The following is a 19,132-nucleotide window of genomic DNA, read 5'->3' on the forward strand; positions in this document are numbered from 1 at the left end:
AAATCAGTAGTCAAATGACTTATTAAAAAGTCATCATATCCAAAAGGAGTTTTCCTCTTTGGGTTTGAGGAAAAGTTGTTGTTTTTTTGCCTCAAGCATGTTTTAAAGGTTAAGGATCTGTGTTGAAGTGCACTTATTAATGTTTTTTGCTAATGCAAGAATGTTCTTTACAGATGCACATCAATATGTGGCTTCATTCAGGCTTTTTTATTACGCTGTCTTGTGTTTCTTATTCATTCTAGCTCTTATTGATGTCAGCTTGTTTAGTGTGTGAAGTGGATTAATATGGACTCTGTCATTGATTTACAGTTAGTGAAGCAGCTGACCTGCCTGCGACCCTTTTCATGCAACGTCATACTGCGAAACAGCAATATTTAACACAGGAAGGACAAAGCATTAAGATAATGCTGTTATCCAGACATGCATATTGTATGGGAATAGATTATATGAACTTTTACCATTATTTGGAAACTGTGTTCAATTTTTTATCAGTATGTACGAAATGTATATTAGAGCTTCAGACTGGATTTTTTCAAATCTAGCTTTATCATCCACTTAGAATGTTTATTTTTAAATGAATAAACCCAGAACATATGCAAATATGTTTGGTAAATAAAAGCAAAGTTGGAATATTGACATTTCTACACAAAGGGAGGGAAAGACTGTCACAGTGCAAATATTACACATGTACATGCATTCATAACAATATACTGTAAATGCAAAACAATACAAACTACAATAAGTATGCACAATAAAATAAAATAAAAACATTTATGCCATGCATAAATAGAATATTAGTTTGGCGAGATTAGTCATAAATAATGTAGTGTTATATACTGAGGTAATAAAAGAAGCCAGATATAGAGAAGTTTCTGTTGAAATGATTGATAATAACAGGAAATCGCATGTGCTGTGGGAAAATCTGCAGAAATTATGCTGAGGAGAGCCATTCAAACTTTTATTTTCTCCCATAAACCAGAGGAAGTGTTTTGAAAAGATGACTGGTATTTTAACAGTTATTAATTTCTTGTTCATACAGGTTCAAATATTCATGTTTGTCATCTGAAATCAGCATTTTCAGGAATAGAATAGAATAGAATAGACAAGTGACGACTGACTCAATATATATAGTCTTGAATAATTAAGGTTATTTATTATTATTCATTTTATTTGAATAATTTAGAATTATTATTTTAAATTATGTTATATTTATTATAGTAACAACAAATAAAACTAATTATATACTATGACAGCAAATAAAAACATTTTAAACAAACTTAAAGATTATAATGCAGATCAAATTATGCCTTCTATGTAACACCACAAGCAGCAGACAGAATGTTGTGCTTCACATGATTTCAGTAGTAAAATCTTTTTATGGAGTCTACGTGCTAAATCCTCCGCAGTCAGCGGTGAAGTGAGCCCGAGCTGATCTCTCTCATCTAGTTTTCTGAGGCGATCTCGAAATTACTGATCCCACTACGACGAAGGCCTAACTGATGAATATTAATTAATTTAGTCTTGCAGACGTTGCTTGGTAACCTTCCTGGAGAGTCCGCTTACTTAACTTAATTAATATTCATAATCCATGCCTTCCTCACAGTAAGATTCGTTTATTGGACAGGTGTTCGAGGCTTATTTACAAACGTCAGTAATCCAGCCAATCAATAAAGCGTTCTCGGCTCGCGTCACGTGGCGTCATTAATATTCATGAGCAAAGCCTTCGCCGTAGTAGGTTCGTCCGGTCAGCGCGGAGTCTTCAGCGGCAGAGAGTGAGTGGAGCTCGGTTCAGCTGTTTGTGGTTGAAGATGGCGGCGTGTAGACGTGTTCAGCTGCTGCTGCTCCTCATGTCTCTCTGCCTGCTAACCGTACAGGCTCTTAAACCTCTTCCAGGTTTCGGGAATGCCCATCCTCCGGCTGCCGCCATGCACCAGCAGTTCAGAGCCGCGCTACCGAATCCCGGGAATAACGCCGTCGCCGCCGCGTCCTCCGGTGCTCAGTCTAGAAGATCCACCGGCTGGAAGCTGGCAGAAGAACAGGCCTGCCGGGACGACGTGACCCGGCTGTGTCCAAAACACACCTGGACAAATAACCTGTCTGTACTGGAATGCCTGCAGGACAAGAAGGAGGTGAGCAGCACCCTAATGATGGTGATAATGATGATGATGATGATGAGTGTATATAATATAGCTAATAATTAAATAATAATAATAATAATAGCAACAACAGTAAAAGTAATATATAATAATTTAAAGAATTATTTAACATTATTTATAATTTATATATTTGATGTATAATTTTATATGCATAAATGTGTCATTTTATTTAATTATAATCTATATAATGAATATTTATAATTATAATAATTTAATAACATTTTAATTTAAATTATTTATTATTTATTTAATTAACGTATTATGTAATTAATTTATTATTTTAAATATTATTATTATTATTATTATATAATTGTATGTATTATTGATGATAATACAATTTGTGATTTTATTTTGGTTGTTGTTTTTATTATTATTACTACTAGTACTATTATTATTATTATAAATTTTAACTCAGGGTGGGTCCTTTTACTTCCTTTCATTTGGCTTTGTGAATTTCAGACTGATAAGTGAAGTAGAGAATATACAAGCTTTCCAGATTTAAACTATATTGATATCTTTTTCAATTTTATAGCTGAATTTAAAGACTCCATGACATGTCTTGTTGAGTACAGTTGTGTCATGGAGGTCCGTAATAGCCTACCTGATGAAAGCTATCTTAGTATTCCTGTTGATCTCAATTTCGGTTTGTCAGGTCTGCTGCCAGGTTGTTTTCAGCCAATCATTTGAGCTGTAAATACCATGTGACTAATTACCGTGGAGCTGCAGGAAAATGACATCCTGACGATGATGATTGGCATGCAAACGTTCTTATTTTTCTCTGGCTTTTATACAGCCGTACAAGCACAGACCTTTAATATGGATTGGACTAATTTAAGAACAAGCTTAAAATCTTCTAACTAGATTTGTCTTTTGTAGTTTTCCGTGCTGCGCTGGTTGACACAGTGACCTAGTTGTGCGGATGAGGAAATTATTATAGGAGTAACTTTTGTTCAGAAACTGCAGGTGCCCTGTGAGAAGTTTAATTTTTAGAATAAAATTTGGTCCGCATGATCAAACTCTTTCAAATAAATCAATAAAAGTAAAAAAAAAAAGTTAATTCAATGAATCATTTTTCAGTGTAATATGTTCAAAAATCCAACTAATAATCAAACAAAAGAAGAACTTTTAAACACTTTTGAAGGACTCAGTGGGACCCAGGGAATGCTTACCACCAAAAACGAGTGCTTTTCTGAAGTTTTTTTTGTGTAATAAACCGACTAAACCAATCATTTTTCTCTGAAAGTCGGCTACTACACATGCAAAAACCAATGGTTTATGACACTTGTCATTGACATGTTTTGATAGTGTATTTGAATATATGCAAATTAATTTGAATTCAACAGCTACTTTATCAGTGGGTGATATCTTTACACTTTACACATTCTTTGCACAAACTATATTTGGCTGCTAGTCTGTAATATAGTGCACAAGTCGCACTTACTCCTTTTAATGTCCTTTGCTGAGAATATTTTGAGTTGCAGTTTGAAGTCCCTGGTTACTAAAAATGCAGCGCATGCATCTTTCTCATTTGTGTTCCACAGAAACAAGAAAGTCTGGCTTTATCTGTGCAGTAGATCTAAAATGTGTATGCATATTAAACATGAGCCATATTTCTTAAAGATTTGTTTTCTGCTGTTTTGAGCTGCTCCTCCCTGACTTCTTGGCTCTGATGGTGCACCACTTTTCATCTGGCAATCACAAGGGCCAAGGTTCATTTGCAGCTAGACACAAATTCATTTAGGCTGAAAAACATCTTAGAGCAGCAGTTTTCTCTACTAGACTTTCACAACCTCTTGAGCTTCTGTTTAAATGTCTCTTATATCAGAGTCTCTCCCACAGTATGCTAAAATCCAGCTCTCATTACAGTCACAGCTTTAAACCCGTATTGATAGCACTATGCCTCTCTCTCTCTCTCTCTCTCTTCAGTAATTCACAGACTCAGGCCTCTCATTAGTGTTGAAGCGAGGTCTTGCTCTCTGGTCCGTGATAACTAATTTCAACACCTGAGGGACATTTCAGATAGCGGTCTGTCTGAAACACGACTATTATGTGTGTCCCATTTAGGGTGTCAAATCTTTGTTTCGTTCGCCTTGAAATGCAATTGGATGTACGCTTCGAGTTCATTTCTTTTTAATCATCCGTTCCTGCCTCTGAAAATTAAAATGAAGGTGGCTGAACGTCTTGCTCTGATGTATTCGGTGGTAATATGCTGGTATTAATTGGTCTAAATGCTGTCTAAAATGAGCAGTATGTGCACTTGGTGTGTGGCTTGCAGAGAATCTCTGAAATAGTTTCAAATCATTTCAAATGAAGAAAAATAACCTTCATAAGTCCACAAATGACAGTGATGAACCTACATTTACAAAAAATTACATTTGTATTCTTCTTTGGACATGGTGTTTATATATTACCACGATAAAATTCTATATATGTATAGTATTTATTTATTTATTTATTATTAAGTGTCCAAATACAGTATATATACACACACACACACACACACACACACACACACACACACACAGCTATTTATTTATTTTTTGAATTGCAATCTTTTTTGGACAAGTATCATGGTAGTATATATATGCATGGTACTCATTTTATTTTTAATTAATTTAATTACATTTATTAATTTAATAAGTAATGTAGTATTATATTGTTTTGGGGGGGTTGCAATACATTTTTGACAAATATTGTAATATATACAGTATGTATAGTATTTATGTTTATAAAAATTTTGGGAGGATTGCAGTAATTGTTTTGGACAAGTTTCATGGTATTATATATGTGTAGTATTTATGAAAATGAAATATAATAAAAAAAGATTTGGGGGGGTTCAATACATTTTTAGACAAGTATTGTGGTATTATATATGTTTAGTATTTATTTTTTTATTTTTTTGTGGGGGGATTGCAATACATTTTTGGACACGTGTTGCTGTAATATATATGTATTGTATTTATTTATATTTTATTAAAATTTTTAGGAGGATTGCAATACATTTTTGGACCAGTAGTACATACAGTATGTATAATATTTATTTATTTGGAATTGCAGTAGTTTTTTAATTCAATTCAAGTTTATTTGTATAGCGCTTTTCACAATGTTAATCGTTGCAAAGCAGCTTTACAGAAAATTGAAGTTTCTACATTATATTTAGTAGTAGCTTGTCAGTGGTGACTATCTCAAGTTGATGCCCATATGTCTGAAATGTACAGTAAAAATCAAGCAGTTAGTTAATGACATATAATCAAACAGATGATGAACACTATTAACAACAGTGATTTTATGTTGCGATCAAACTTATAGCAAAATTTGGTAGTTCGTTTTTTTTAACAAGTAACTTAACATTTAAGTATAATATGCATAATCATACAATGCAGTGCTATATATGCAGAGAATCCACTACAAGCTTTCAGGCCAAAAGCAACCCATTGGTTTTGGCATTGGCAGCAGATAGAAGATGATAATTATTCTAGCATGAATGAAACATCAAGACAAGCTGTATACTCGTCTCGCAGTCTCTCCTCCTGCACAGCATGCCAAGTTCATTTGCCCGCGAACAGTCGCTTCAGCAGTCCTGACCGTGGCTCTAATTATTGGGATAATTGCTTTGCAGAGGCTCGGTAACAGCTGTGGCCTTCTGAAGAGGTAAATGATGTCCATAAATCTCTTCTCCATCTCCCTGAGGTCAGACCTCTCTGGGTCGGTCTTTTTTGCGAAGGAACCCTTGCAAACGCTTGAAGGCGGGAGGTAAGGTGGTCGTGGCACAGCTGCAGCACGTCTGTTTTACTTTAATTTGCATTTTTAGCAGGTTCCTCTACTGGTGGGACGCCGCGGTGGGTTTGTTGTAAACAAAGCAGCTAGCGTGACTGATATGAGACCCTCCCGCGGGGATCCGGGGCTGAGATCCTGATAAAGTAAACCAAAGAGCTTAGCTCTTAATCAAACATTTGTTTGATATAACAGAATCGAATGAATGAGGCAGATAAGTTATTGTGTCTTTGCATTTTTTCAGACTAAACGTAAGATACCATGTTTTTTTTGTTTGTGTATGTTTTTGTTGGCTGTAAAGCTGTTGGTGTGGAAATACCAGTCTGAGACTCTAATGAATCTAAAATGAAGTGGAATGAACTCATTTGGTGCACTGCTGAGGGGGAAACCGCATGTTTTATGGCTTTGACAGCTCTTTAAGACACCATAGTGTGATGTTGATGTTGGTAGATGGTTACTATTTAGATAAAAAGTACTGTGTTAACTGAAAAGAATAAGTTATACCTCTAAAAATCACAAAGGAAAAATATATATATATATTTTGTGTAAGAAAAGGATGCCTGTTTTGTGACCAATATGACATTATTTTCATGTCAATTGAAAATGTTTTCTGATTTCTCATTAAGGCTTATGTGCAAGTTAATTGTATTTAATCATTATTCTCAATTGTGATTCTTAATAGATTTTAGATTTTTTTTTACAATTTACAGATTTTTCTCACATTATTGCAATAAGATTTGGTTGGGAAAATGTGATTACTGTATTGCGAAAAAATGGCAAAGATCATTCTAAAATCCAGTTTTTTTTTTTTTCTTATTGCAATGAAATTTTGTATTTCATAGAGATTTTCTTGCATTATTGTATTATCACAAAAAGATTTGGGTGGTAAAATGTGATTAATTTTAATACAAAATAATGGCAATAATGGTTCTAAAATAGGTTTATTTTTCTTTATGCAAAATCCATTTTCCTTTTTCTGTCTTTGGAATTTTGCGATAATTTCTTTCGAGGTTTTTTCCCCCTTTTTTGCAATAAGATTTTTATTGTTTCATAGAGATTTTTTTTTTTTTTGCATCATTGCAATAAGAATTGGGTGGAAAAATGTGAATAATTGTAATGCAAAATAGTGTCAATAATGGTTCTAAAAATTGGGCTTAATTTTTTAAGAAAAAGCTAGTTCCATTTTTCTTTCTGTGGAATTTCGGGATGAAATATGACTTTGACATGTTCTTGACAGGTTTCGTAAGATTCACTTTGTAATTGGTGAGGGTCAGTGTTGAATAATTGCTTTCATTTTGACTGTAATGGCTTGAACAAAGGCTGTTCACTGACAGCTACTGTCAGAGGAAAAGCTATCAGATATCATCGTTTTGATTTTGACTGTCAGTATCAAATGTGTTGCAATCATAAAAATGAATTTGTAGGACTGCAATCATGTGGTTGTTCTTCAACCAGTCTTTTTTTCGGTTGTCAGCATCAATCAAAGGCATGACATGTTTTTGACCTCTCAACTGATGTTTGGCCAACTTTTGTTGCTTTTTGATGACAGTGAAAAACTTTTTAGAATTGCCAGCCAATCTTTGTCATCCCTGGTAAGGACAAAGAGGTTGCTGCTATTCTCTACAGCAGCTTTGATCCAGTAATTTAACAGACTCAAAACATTATTAAAATAGAAGTAATGGGCCTTTTCTTTTAAGGGTTAGAATTCTACCTGATGTGAAGATTATTATACAGTGTGACTTCCAATTCTTTGAACTAAGTTGTCACCTAAAAATAAAAATCCTACAGGCTGTTTCCATCTTGTTAGCTTTGTCACATAAAAGATTTAGCACGCATGGCAATGAGGATTGTCTGTTCTTGTTTACCTCTGTAGTGTAAGAACCGGTGTAAAGTGTGTAGCCCTCTAAATTATTTTCAGAATTGTTTTCTTGTCTTCTTGTAGTGTACATGCAATATCAGTATGACAGACAATCCATTTGTGTGTGTGTGTTTATATATATATATATATATATATATTACACACAATATTAATATAATACAAAAAAAATTGCTCATTACACATATACACACACACACAACAAAATGTTAACACAAATTAACATTGCATAATTATGCATAAAAATGCATAAATTACATTCCATAAATGACAATTATATATACACGCATAACATATTTGATTTATAATATATACACAAGTAAATAATTATTAATTCAAAACACAATAAATTACCATAATTTCATATTCAGTCATTTTACACACACACACACACACAATATAAGTAGTGGTCAGAATTATTGTCACCCTTGGTAAATATGATCATAGAAGGCAGTGAAAATTAATCTGCATTGTTAATCCTTTTGATCTTTTATTTAAAAAATTCACAAAAATCTAACCTTTCATTGGATAATAAGAATTTGAAATGGGGGGGGGGAATATCATTATGAAATAAATGTTTTTCTCAAATACACGTTGGACACAATTATTGGCACCCCTACAAATTCTTATGAGTAAAATATCTCTGAAGTATATTCACATTCATATTCACAATTTTGAGCACTCCAGGGTGATTATGAGCATGAAATTATCCAGCCATGGCTTCCTGTTTCACAGAAATATAACTAGGAGGGAAAACAAAGCCCAAATTCCCTTAATCATCCATCACAATGAGAAAAACCAAAGAATATATTTCTGTTGTGCAGCAAAAGATAATTGAGCTTCATAAATTAGTGAAGTGAATTAGTGAAGCTTTAAGAAAAGAGCTAGAGCAGTGAGAATTCCTATTTCCACCATCAGGGCAATAATTAAGAATTTCCAATCAACAAAAAATGTTACGAATCTGCTTGGAAGAGGATGTGTGTCTGTATCGTCCTAATGCACGGTGAGAAGGATAGTTTGAGTGGCTAAAGACTCTCCAAGGACCACAGCTGGAGAATTGCAGAAAATAGTTGAGTCTCGGGGTCAGGAAACCTTTCAAAAAAAATTGTCAAACAGCACCTACATCACCACGTGTTGTTTGGGAGGGTTTCAAGAAAAATTCTCCTCGCTCATCCAAAAACAAACTCCAGCATATTCAGTTATCAGACTTGACCTCTGACCTGAACCCTATAGAAAATGAGTGAACTGAAGAGAAGAAGCACCAACATGGAGCTGGGAATCTAAAGGGTCTGAAGAAGGAATGGTCTCTGATCTCTTGTCAGGTGTTCTCTAACTTCATCAGGCATTATAGGAGAACATTTAGAGCTGTTAAACTGGCAAATGAAGGTTTCAAAAAGTATTGAATAAAAGGGTGCCGTTAATTGTGGCCAATGTGTATTAGAGAAAAACATCTATTTCATAATGATATTTCCCCCTATTTTAAATTCCTATTATCCAGTGAAAGGTTTTTGTGAATTTTTTACAGATTTTCTTTGATCATATTTACCAAGGGTGCCGATATTTTTGGCTATGACTATATAAGTGACCCTGGACCACAAAACCAGTCTTAAGTCGCTGGGTTATATTTGTAGCAATAGCCAAAAATACACTGTATGGGTCAAAATTATAGATTTTTCTTTTATGCCAAAAATCATTAGTATATAAAGTAAAGCTCATATTCCATGAAGATATTTTGTAAAATATAAATACATCGTTTTTGATTAGTAATATGCATTGCTAAGAATTCATTTGGACAACTTTAAAGGTGATTTTCTCAATATTTTGATTTTTTTGCACCCTCAGATTCCAGATTTTCAAATAGTTGTATCTCGGCCAAATATGATCCGATCCTAACAAACCATACATCAGTGGAAAGCTTATTTATTCAGCTTTCAGATGCTGCATAAATCTCAATTTCGAAAAACAATTGACACTTAAGACTGGTTTTGAATTCAGCATATTTATAATATAATTTTTTCTCAAGAAAACAGACTTACTTGGTAGAGTCACATATATGTGTGACTACCAAGTAAGTCTGTTTTCTTGAGAAAAAATTATATTATAAATATGCTATATTCATAATATAATACTTTTTTTTTCTTTTCTTTTTTTTCTTCATTTAAAACAAACTTGGTTTTGAAAAAACAGACAAAATACTAGTGAAGGCTAGCTACAACATTTTTTACATAAGAATTTTTATTGTGCTATAATTGATAAAACAGTCTGTCTGATTTACTAGCATGCACATGATTTTATTTTGGATCTTTATATGCCGTCTCGTTGTCTGTTGTTATTTACAATGGCAAGTTGAATGTTTTGTTTTTGTGTTTTTCCTGCAAATGATGTCTGATTTTTTTTGTGTATTACCATTTTTTTTTTGGTGCAACGTTCAGCTTGATTAATGGACTACAGACCTAAGCCTTCATTTGTATATTTTAATGTAATGTTTTCTTTTTTTCCTGCAAGTAAATAAAGAGAATGAGGCACCTGCTGTTTCTCACTCAGAATACAGCTCCCTGTAGAATCACTCACTCTGTTTTTCTGCGTTATCTCCACTTTCACTCTCACACGAGGACGGATGTTTTATTCACTGAAACTGCATTTCAGTGAACAGAAACCAGAGCCCGTTACAGAGGCGAACAGGCACTGAGTCGTCCTCTCTCGGCTTTTCACATCTTTCAGAGTCGTGCTGTGATTATTGCACTTGGCAGGCCGTTAAGTGGTTGTGCTACAGCATATACTGTTAAACAAACGCATTGCCACTGTTCCCACTGCGTCTGCTTCTCCTCTGACACTGCACACAGTCTGTTTAGATTTGCAGAAATGGTTTCAAATAGTGTAACAGGAATAGACCAAGTTCAGTACAAGTTAAGCTCAATGACATAATTTACAGCATAATGTTTTTAACCACAAAAATGTATCTTTCAAAAAGCAAAAATCTGGTTAATAATAGCGTTATATTAGTATTATTTTTATAAAATGTAATATTTATACTATTATGGTTTTATTAATATTTTGAATTGGCTTTTATTTTTATGTTTTCAGTTTTTTTTTTTTTTTTATTTATAATGTAAATTTGGTAACACTTTACAAAAAGGTTCATTAGTTAACTACATTAGTTAACATGAACTAATAATGAACTGCACTTATACGGCGTTTATTAATCTTTGTTAATGTTAATTTTAACATTTAATAATACATTATTAAAATCTTGTTAACATTGGGTAATGCACTGTGAACTAACATGAACTAACAATGAACGTCTGTATTTTTATCAACTAACGTTAGCGAAGATTAGTAAATACAGTAACAAATGTATTGCTCATGGTTAGTTCATGTTAGTTAATACATTAACTAATGTTTAACTAATGAACCTTATTGTAAAGTGTTACCGTAAATTTTTACTTGTTCACGTGTAAGTATTTAAGGTTAATTTATTTCAGTTTAAATTGATTATTTCCAGTTAATAATTTCAGTGCTTGAACTTAAATGTTTCAATTAGTTGCAAAAGCAAGATTTCAAATTTTTGTTCAGTTTCGTTTTTCATCTAATATAAATGTATTTTATTTCAACTTTGTTTAAATTAACAAATGTTTTTAATATTTAATATTAGTTCATGATAATAACTCTGATTTATACAGAGAGACACATACAATGTAAATTAATTGAAGTTAGTGTTAAGATATAGTATTAATACAGTCTAAAAATATTCATGTTTTAGTGTGAAATCCCTTATGAAGCTAAATTATATCCAATTTTACAACTTGACAACAGGATGCCATGAACAAAAAAATAAATAAATAAATAAAAGGTCTGTGAAAACGATGAGAACTTAAACCCCTATTATGGATTTTTGAAAATGACCTTTCATACAATGTGTAACACAGCTCTAAGTGAATGAAAACATCCTGCAAAGTTTTCAATCTGAAAGTGCACCGTGTATAAAGTTATTGTCTTTCAAAAGATAGAGTCGACTCTGAATCATAGTCGTTTTTAAAACGAATCCCAAGCCGTTTCATGTTGACGTCAACATGAAACATTAGCATATTGCCCACCCACTTATTGGTCTTTTGGTGTTGGTCTGAATGAAAATGCAAATTCGTTCTTTGCTACTAGGTGCCGCTTTTGCAGCGTAACGTCTGTACACAAAGCAGCACTGCGCTCACAAACGCTACTTTATCAGGCATTTTTGTTACAGGCATCGTTGAGCGAATGGTTTGGGAGTCGTTGAGCAAATAAGGTAAAAATAAATGCATATTATAAGACAATGAAGGTGTTTTTTTGACCTTGCATGCATGTCAACCTGTTGTTGGGGACTCCCAAAACCAGAATATGAACCTTTCATAACCCATAATAGGGGCACTTTAACAGCTCAAAAAAGTTTGAAATGCTTTTAGAAAATTATAAATGGCACATTTCTGCTATTAAATCCTTTAGAAATCAGAAATTCAAATGCTTTACTGTAACCTCAGTTTTTTTAGTTTTTTTTTTTATAAAGGAAACAAGGGATGAGTGAAAATTAATTTATGGTAATCAACATTATAATTGCAAAGAGTTTTCATCATAATTTGAATTTCATAATCCAGTGCAAACAATCACTGCTCTGCTCTCCTCTCCTAGATGAAATGTCTTTAAAAAGTAATAACATCACTTCTGATCACACAATCACTGTTGATAGATGAATATTTCACGTGAAGCAAGTGCAAGAGGTGTTTTTCCGGGAGCTGAAAAGGTGCTAGAGGTAGTAATGCTAATATGGTAGTAATGCACTTGGGTTTCTCTGGAGGCAGAGATTTCAAGGCTGGTGTCATGAAGTCACTCATCTGTGCATGAATGAGGTGAGCGAGTACTTAATGCGTCTGCTGCTAGCTAATCCCTGACGGAGTGAAACTTCACCTTTTTATCAGGTCTCAACCTGACTGAAGCTGCATGGGTCTTGTTGACGATGCTTCACCCGTGGCTTGTTTTCGTCTTAATACTTGTGACAAATCTAGACCCTGTGCTCTACACAGAGGAGAGATTTATGTCCCTCAAAGCTGCTTTATTTACCAGAACATGCAAAAAGATGTGAATTAAGTGTTATAAATTTTGTCAGAAAATAAATAGGTATATTTTGGCAAGGTGACGAGTATACAGTCAGTCTTTTCATAAGAGATTCAGTCAGAGCAAGAAAATGTTAAGTTTATAATGTGCATGGTAGTAATTTCAAACGTAAATGCTTGGCTATTGAGATTTATTAAAAATGTATCATTATATTTCCCAACTTATGCAAACGGACAGACGACGAATGTGACATGCATTTGCGGAAAGCTGTGCAAGAATCATCAGGGCCTAAAAATCCATCAGGCCAGAATGAAATGTTTGGAGCGGGAGAGTGAGGTGCAACGCACAGGTCTTGAACCTGGTGAGACTCAGGAGGAGCCCAGCCAGGAGGCAACCCACAGAGCCCAGTCCCTCCACGTACCAGAGCCTCCAAATCCCAGCAGAGTAGTTCAGCAGCGGATTAAGTGGCCCCCAGTCAGCAAACGGAGTGAGTGGCTGCAGTTTGACGAGGATGTGTCCAACATCATCCAAGTCACAGCCAAAGGAGATGCTGACAGCCGACTCCAAACGATGACTACCATCATCTTCAGCTATGCCTTAGAAAGATTTGGCCGGGTAGAGAAAGGAAAAACCAAGTCTTCCTCCTACACCATGAACCGCAGGGCTACCAAGATACATCACCTGCGTCAGGAGCTTTGCATCCTCAAGAAACAGTACAAGAAAGCTACTGATGAGGAGAAGCGACCATTAGCAGAGCTGCAAAACATCTTGCGGAAGAAGCTGATGATCCTACGCAGAGCAGAGTGGCACCTGAGACGGGGGAGAGAGAGAGAGCCAGGAAGCGAGCGGCTTTCATCGCCAATCCCTTCGGCTTCACAAAACAACTGCTCGGGGACAGGCGCAGCGGTCGGCTTAAGTGCTCAAGAGAGGAAGTGAATCGCTTCCTCCACGATACAGTGAGCGATTCCCTGAGAGAGCAACAGCTTTCCTGTAGCTCAAATAGTAGAGCATGGCGCTAGCAACGCCAAGATCATGGGTTCGATTCCCAGGGAAAGCAAGAGCTGATAAAATGTAAAAACTGTAACTTGAATGCAATGTAAGTCGCTTTGGATAAAAGCGTCTGCTAAATGCATAAATGTAAAATAAATGTAAATGTAAAGAGCTGGAGCCCAACAAAGCTCTCATCAGCCCCGCCCCCAACAACGGAGTTCAACTTGAGGGGGCCAAGTCTGAAGGAGGTTGAGGAGATCATCAAGGCAGCTCGCTCAGCATCTACTCCAGGCCCCAGTGGTGTACCTTATTTGGTCTATAAGCGCTGCCCAGAGCTTCTCCGGCACCTGTGGAAGATCTTGAAGGTGATTTGGCGAAGAGGAAGAGTTGCTGACCAGTGGAGGTGTGCTGAGGGAGTGTGGATTCCTAAAGAGGAGAACTCGAAAAACATCAACCAGTTTCGAACCATTGCACTATTGAGTGCATTGTCTCACGAAGACTGACAGAGTTTCTCCTCAAGAACAGCTACATCGACCCCTCAGTGCAGAAGGGGGGGATTACTGGAGCTCCCGGCTGCTTGGAACACACTGGTGTAGTTACACAACTCATCAGAGAGGCACATGAGAACAGAGGCGACCTAGTTGTCTTGTGGTTGGACCTGGCAAGCGCCTATGGGTCCATACCGCACAAGCTGGTCGAGCTCGCTCTACACCTCCATCATGTTCCCAGTAAGATTAAGGACCTGATCCTGGATTACTATAATAATTTCAGGATGCGGGTCACTTCTGGGTCAGAAACATCAGACTGGCATCGCATTGGGAAAGGAATAATAACAGGCTGTACCATCTCTGTTATTCTTTTCGCTCTTGCCATGAACATGGTGGTCAAGTCAGCCGAGGTGGAATGCAGAGGACCCTTAACCAAGTCAGGCGTACGACAGCCCCCTATAAGAGCCTATATGGATGACCTTACCATCACAACGACATCGGTCCCAGGGAGCAGGTGGATCCTACAAGGACTTGAGAGACTCATTACCTGGGCAAGGATGAGTTTTAAGCCCTCTAAGTCAAGGTCCATGGTGCTGAAGAAGGGGAAAGTGGTTGACAAGTTCCGTTTTTCCATCTCAGGAACTGTCATCCCAACCATTACTGAGCAACCTGTCAAGAGTTTGGGGAAGCTTTTTGACTCCAGCCTGAAAGACTCTGCCGCCATCCAGAAGTCCAACAAAGAGCTTGGAGCTTGGCTTACCAAGGTTGACAAGTCCAGTCTGCCTGGTAGATTTAAAGCTTGGATCTACCAGCATTTCTATCCTGCCCCGAGTCTTGTGGCCCCTGCTGGTCTATGCAGTCCCAATGACAACAGTTGAGTTCCTAGAAAGGAAGATCAGTGGCTTTCTTCGGAAGTGGCTGGGCCTTCCACGCAGTCTTACCAGGGCTGCACTGTATGGGACGAGTAACATCCTGCAGCTGCCCTTCAGTGGCCTCACAGAAGAATTTATGGTGGTACGCACCAGAGAATCCCTACAGTACAGGGACTCCAGGGACTGCATTGAGGTGAGAACAGGAAGGAAATGGAAGGCTGGGAAAGCAGTGGAGGTGGCAGAGTCACGCCTGAGACAAAAGGCATTGGTGGGCACTGTGGCAACAGGCAGAGTTGGCTTGGGCTACTTCCCAAAGACCCTGGTTAGCCAGGCCCGCGGCAAGGAAAGACACCATCTATTTCAGGAAGAGGTCCGAGCAAGCGTGGAGGAAGAGCGAGTGAGCAGGGTGGTGGGACTACGGCAGCAGGGAGCGTGGACTAGGTGGGAGAGTTCACTGCAGCGTAGGATCACCTGGGCAAACATCTTGCAGGCAGATTTCCATCGGGTCCGTTTCCTGGTACAAGCTGTCTATGATGCCCTGCCAAGCCCAGCGAACCTCCATGTCTGGGGGAAGAGCGAGACACCTTCCTGCCTTCTTTGCTCTGGAAGAGGCTCTTTAGAACATCTCCTCAGCAGCTGCCCAAAGGCTCTGGCTGATGGTCGCTATCGTTGGCGCCATGACCAGGTGCTTAAGGCAATTGCGGAGAGCTTAGCCTCAGCCATCAGCACCAGCAAGCACCATCATGCTCCAAAGAAGGCAGTCCCCTTCATCAAAGCTGGAGAGAAACCCCGGGTGCGCCCACAATTAACAACAGGCCTCCTCCACAAAGCCTCGGACTGGCAGCTGCAGGTCGACCTGGGAAAACAGCTGAGGTTCCCTCAGCACATTGCAACAACAAGTCTCCGCCCAGACATGATAGTTAACTCCGAGGTTTCAAAACGGCTGATCATGCTGGAACTTACGGTTCCGTATTGAGGAAGCAAATGAGAGGAAACGCACTAAGTATCAGGAACTGGTGGAGGAGTGCAGGGAGAGAGGCTGGAGAACCTTCTATGAGCCTATAGAAGTCAGCTGTAGAGGCTTTGCTGGACGTTCACTTTGCAAAGTCCTCAGTCGTTTGGGAGTTACAGGGGTGGCCAAGAAGAGGGCCATTCAATCCGCGAGTGAAGCCGCAGAGAAGGCCACAAGGTGGCTTTGGATTAAGAGGGCTGATCCGTGGACTGCTACTGGGACGCAAGTCGGGGCTTGATCAACCCCGGCTGGGTCGCCTGGGCAAGGGTGTATGATGTTGCGAGACCCGAAACACCCAATGATCCCAGGGTACATCACTGAGGATGCGTCCCAGGGCATCCATGAGATGTTTCTTGCATAGCCAGATGGTCATTAATCCATATGGAACAGAATGTAAAGTGTAGCCATAAATTGTTTTTTTGTGTGGGATCGTGTGTGTGCTTCTCTGCAAGTATAATTTGCATCAAGCCTTTTCTTCTTTTTTCAAACCATGGACCAGCAGTTTGCTCTGTTATTATGTTGCTTCATAAAAGCCTAAAAATGTTTTTCAATATGTTTTCAGCTTAGTTTTGTTGTGATTTGAAGCAAAAATAGACTCCGATTTGAAACCCTGCTTTGCAGCTACACTACTTGTGATGTTTGTTTTTATCTCGGTAGGAAAAGAAGAAATGCACTTACACATTTTAAGACACTTCCAAATATATGCTAATATTCTTTTTTTTTTAAAGAAATGAATATGTTTATTCAGCATGGATGCATTCAAATTTAGATTTTTATTTCAAATAAATGCTGTACTTTTGAACCTTAAAAAAAATGTGTACAAATATTAGGAAATGTTTCTTGAGCAGTGAATCAGCATATTAGAATAATTTCTAAAGGATCATGTGACACTGAAGACTGGAGTAATGATGCTGAAAATTCAGCTTTGGTTTTTTTGATCAAATAAATGTAGCCTTGGTGAACGTAAGAGACTTCTTTCAAAAGCATTAACTTTTAAATGGCAGTGTAGATGACGTTAAACATTGTCTTACTAGTTTAAGAAGGAAGTTTAGGAAAAGACTTTGTCCCTGTTGTAAAACATTTCTCTTCCCTTTTAATTATTTGTCAGTGCTGCAGTGAAACGTCTTTAATACGTAAGTGCTGTTTGTCTTTTTGAAGCCTTTTTCTTATCAGAGCGGAATATCACCAGGGACTGTGATTGGATCAAATGTAGGTTTTTCTGTTCTGTTCAAGTTTTTATCACAGAGTTAATAAAGAGCTGAAGAGTTGGACTTTGGTTATTATTTTTCATTTTTTTTCTTTTGAAAGAAGTGAGCTGTGTAAAACCTCAGCTATGGCTCTTCATTGATAAGAAGTAAGATGGATGGCCAAAAACAAGCACTTAAAAAGTTTGCATTCACATGTTTACAAGCTGAAATTTGATGTGCGTTATGGGCAAAAATGGTCCAGTGGTTTATCACTTCTTAATGAAACAGAATGACTTACAAGGTTTAGAAGATAACATTCTTCACATAGAGACCATTGACATTTCAGCTGTTCCACCCGCCTAACCACCTCTCATTGCTGTGTGATCCAAAACACATGCCTTGATATTTTTATTTCTTTAATTAATCACAGGATACATGAAACAAATGATCTGAAAAAGAAAAAGTCACTAAAGATTGATATCACTAATAAAAACCATAGTGATTTTACTGTAGGTCCAACAAGCAAATCCCAGCAGACTTTTGTGAACTCTTGTGAGCGATGATACAAACTCTGAATCGATAATACTTCTTTATTGAGCCGGTTTATTGAACCAAACCGTCCAAATTCAACCTTTATCACATTAATACAGGAAAGCAAGCAATGTGTAATCTCACAGAATCAATAGATGATCCATGTACGCCCCTGACTAGCCTGTAATCACAGAGCCCTGACGTACAAATAGAAATATCCTGTTCTGGCTGGCGACGAGGAACCGGATGATTGATCTGGGTGTGGTTCCTGAGCTCAAATATCGGCCTGTTCCTATTTAGGGCCTGTGCTGTGTTATGTGCTTCTGCTGTGATATCATCTTCTGAGCCCCTTCGAGAACACTGACCATGAATCTGTTTAGTTATTTTATGTGGGGTACTAGTTTTGTCAGCTGTTGGTATAGAGCTATGAAGATTTACTGCACGTTTCATTATTTTTAATGCATGAATGTCACGAAAACACCCCTAAAATCAAGAGGAAAAGCATTAAAAACATGCATATATATATATACACACACACACACTTTATTTTAGATTTTATTTTACATTCATTTTTATGATATCTAGAAAAAAAAATCAGTCTATTCTATATTTATAAATTTGGAATTAAAAAGATATCGGTGTGATTTAATATTGGACAGTGCATTGGATCCCCTGTTTTATTAAAAAAACTTTGTTTCTTTTGAAATTAGGATGGAATATGACTTGTACATGTTTTTGACAGGGTTTGCCAGATTTACTGTAATGTTGTCTCTGAAGACGCTTTTTAAATGTCAGCTTATGAATCCCATTTAAAACCAGGAGCACATGATCATCGGTCTACTCACCAGGCATCTTTACTTTGCTTTTTGCTTTGTAAGATAAATCTTAAAATTTTAATTTAAAAGCACATGTTCTAATCACCACTAACTTTATAACATTAAACATGTTTTTTTGTGTCCACACTTGCAAAATGTCTTTGCTTTGATGTTCATCTTATCGAGGGCAGCTGAAGGATGATGCATTATTGTCAAGCCATTGTTAGGGCGTTGTATGTGAATGCACATTGATTTTTGCCTGTTTGACTATGTTGTTGTCGTCCCCTGACAATTGCTAATTGCATTTTCATGCTCTATGAGTCACTCAGCAGTTGTTTACTGTGCTAGG

The 19,132-nt window shown here is 37.0% G+C and overlaps 1 protein-coding gene across 2 annotated transcripts in view; it reads left to right on the plus strand.

Moving 5' to 3' along the window:
* The first annotated feature begins 1,561 nt into the window (after nucleotides 1-1,561).
* glg1b (golgi glycoprotein 1b) overlaps nucleotides 1,562-19,132 on the plus strand; it is a 46,526-nt gene continuing 28,955 nt past the window's right edge. The window contains exons 1-2 of one of the 2 annotated variants that reach the window (XM_058751851.1): nucleotides 1,562-1,772; nucleotides 1,894-2,129. In XM_058751851.1, coding sequence (XP_058607834.1) covers nucleotides 1,926-2,129 — 204 coding nt within the window. In that variant the 5' untranslated portion in view covers nucleotides 1,562-1,772; nucleotides 1,894-1,925. Of the gene's footprint in view, nucleotides 2,130-19,132 lie in introns of both variants that reach the window. The other variant, XM_058751850.1, reaches the window with a different exon arrangement.

This window comes from Onychostoma macrolepis, chromosome 18 (genome assembly GCF_012432095.1).
Source record: "Onychostoma macrolepis isolate SWU-2019 chromosome 18, ASM1243209v1, whole genome shotgun sequence".
Classification (NCBI taxonomy): domain Eukaryota; kingdom Metazoa; phylum Chordata; class Actinopteri; order Cypriniformes; family Cyprinidae; genus Onychostoma; species Onychostoma macrolepis.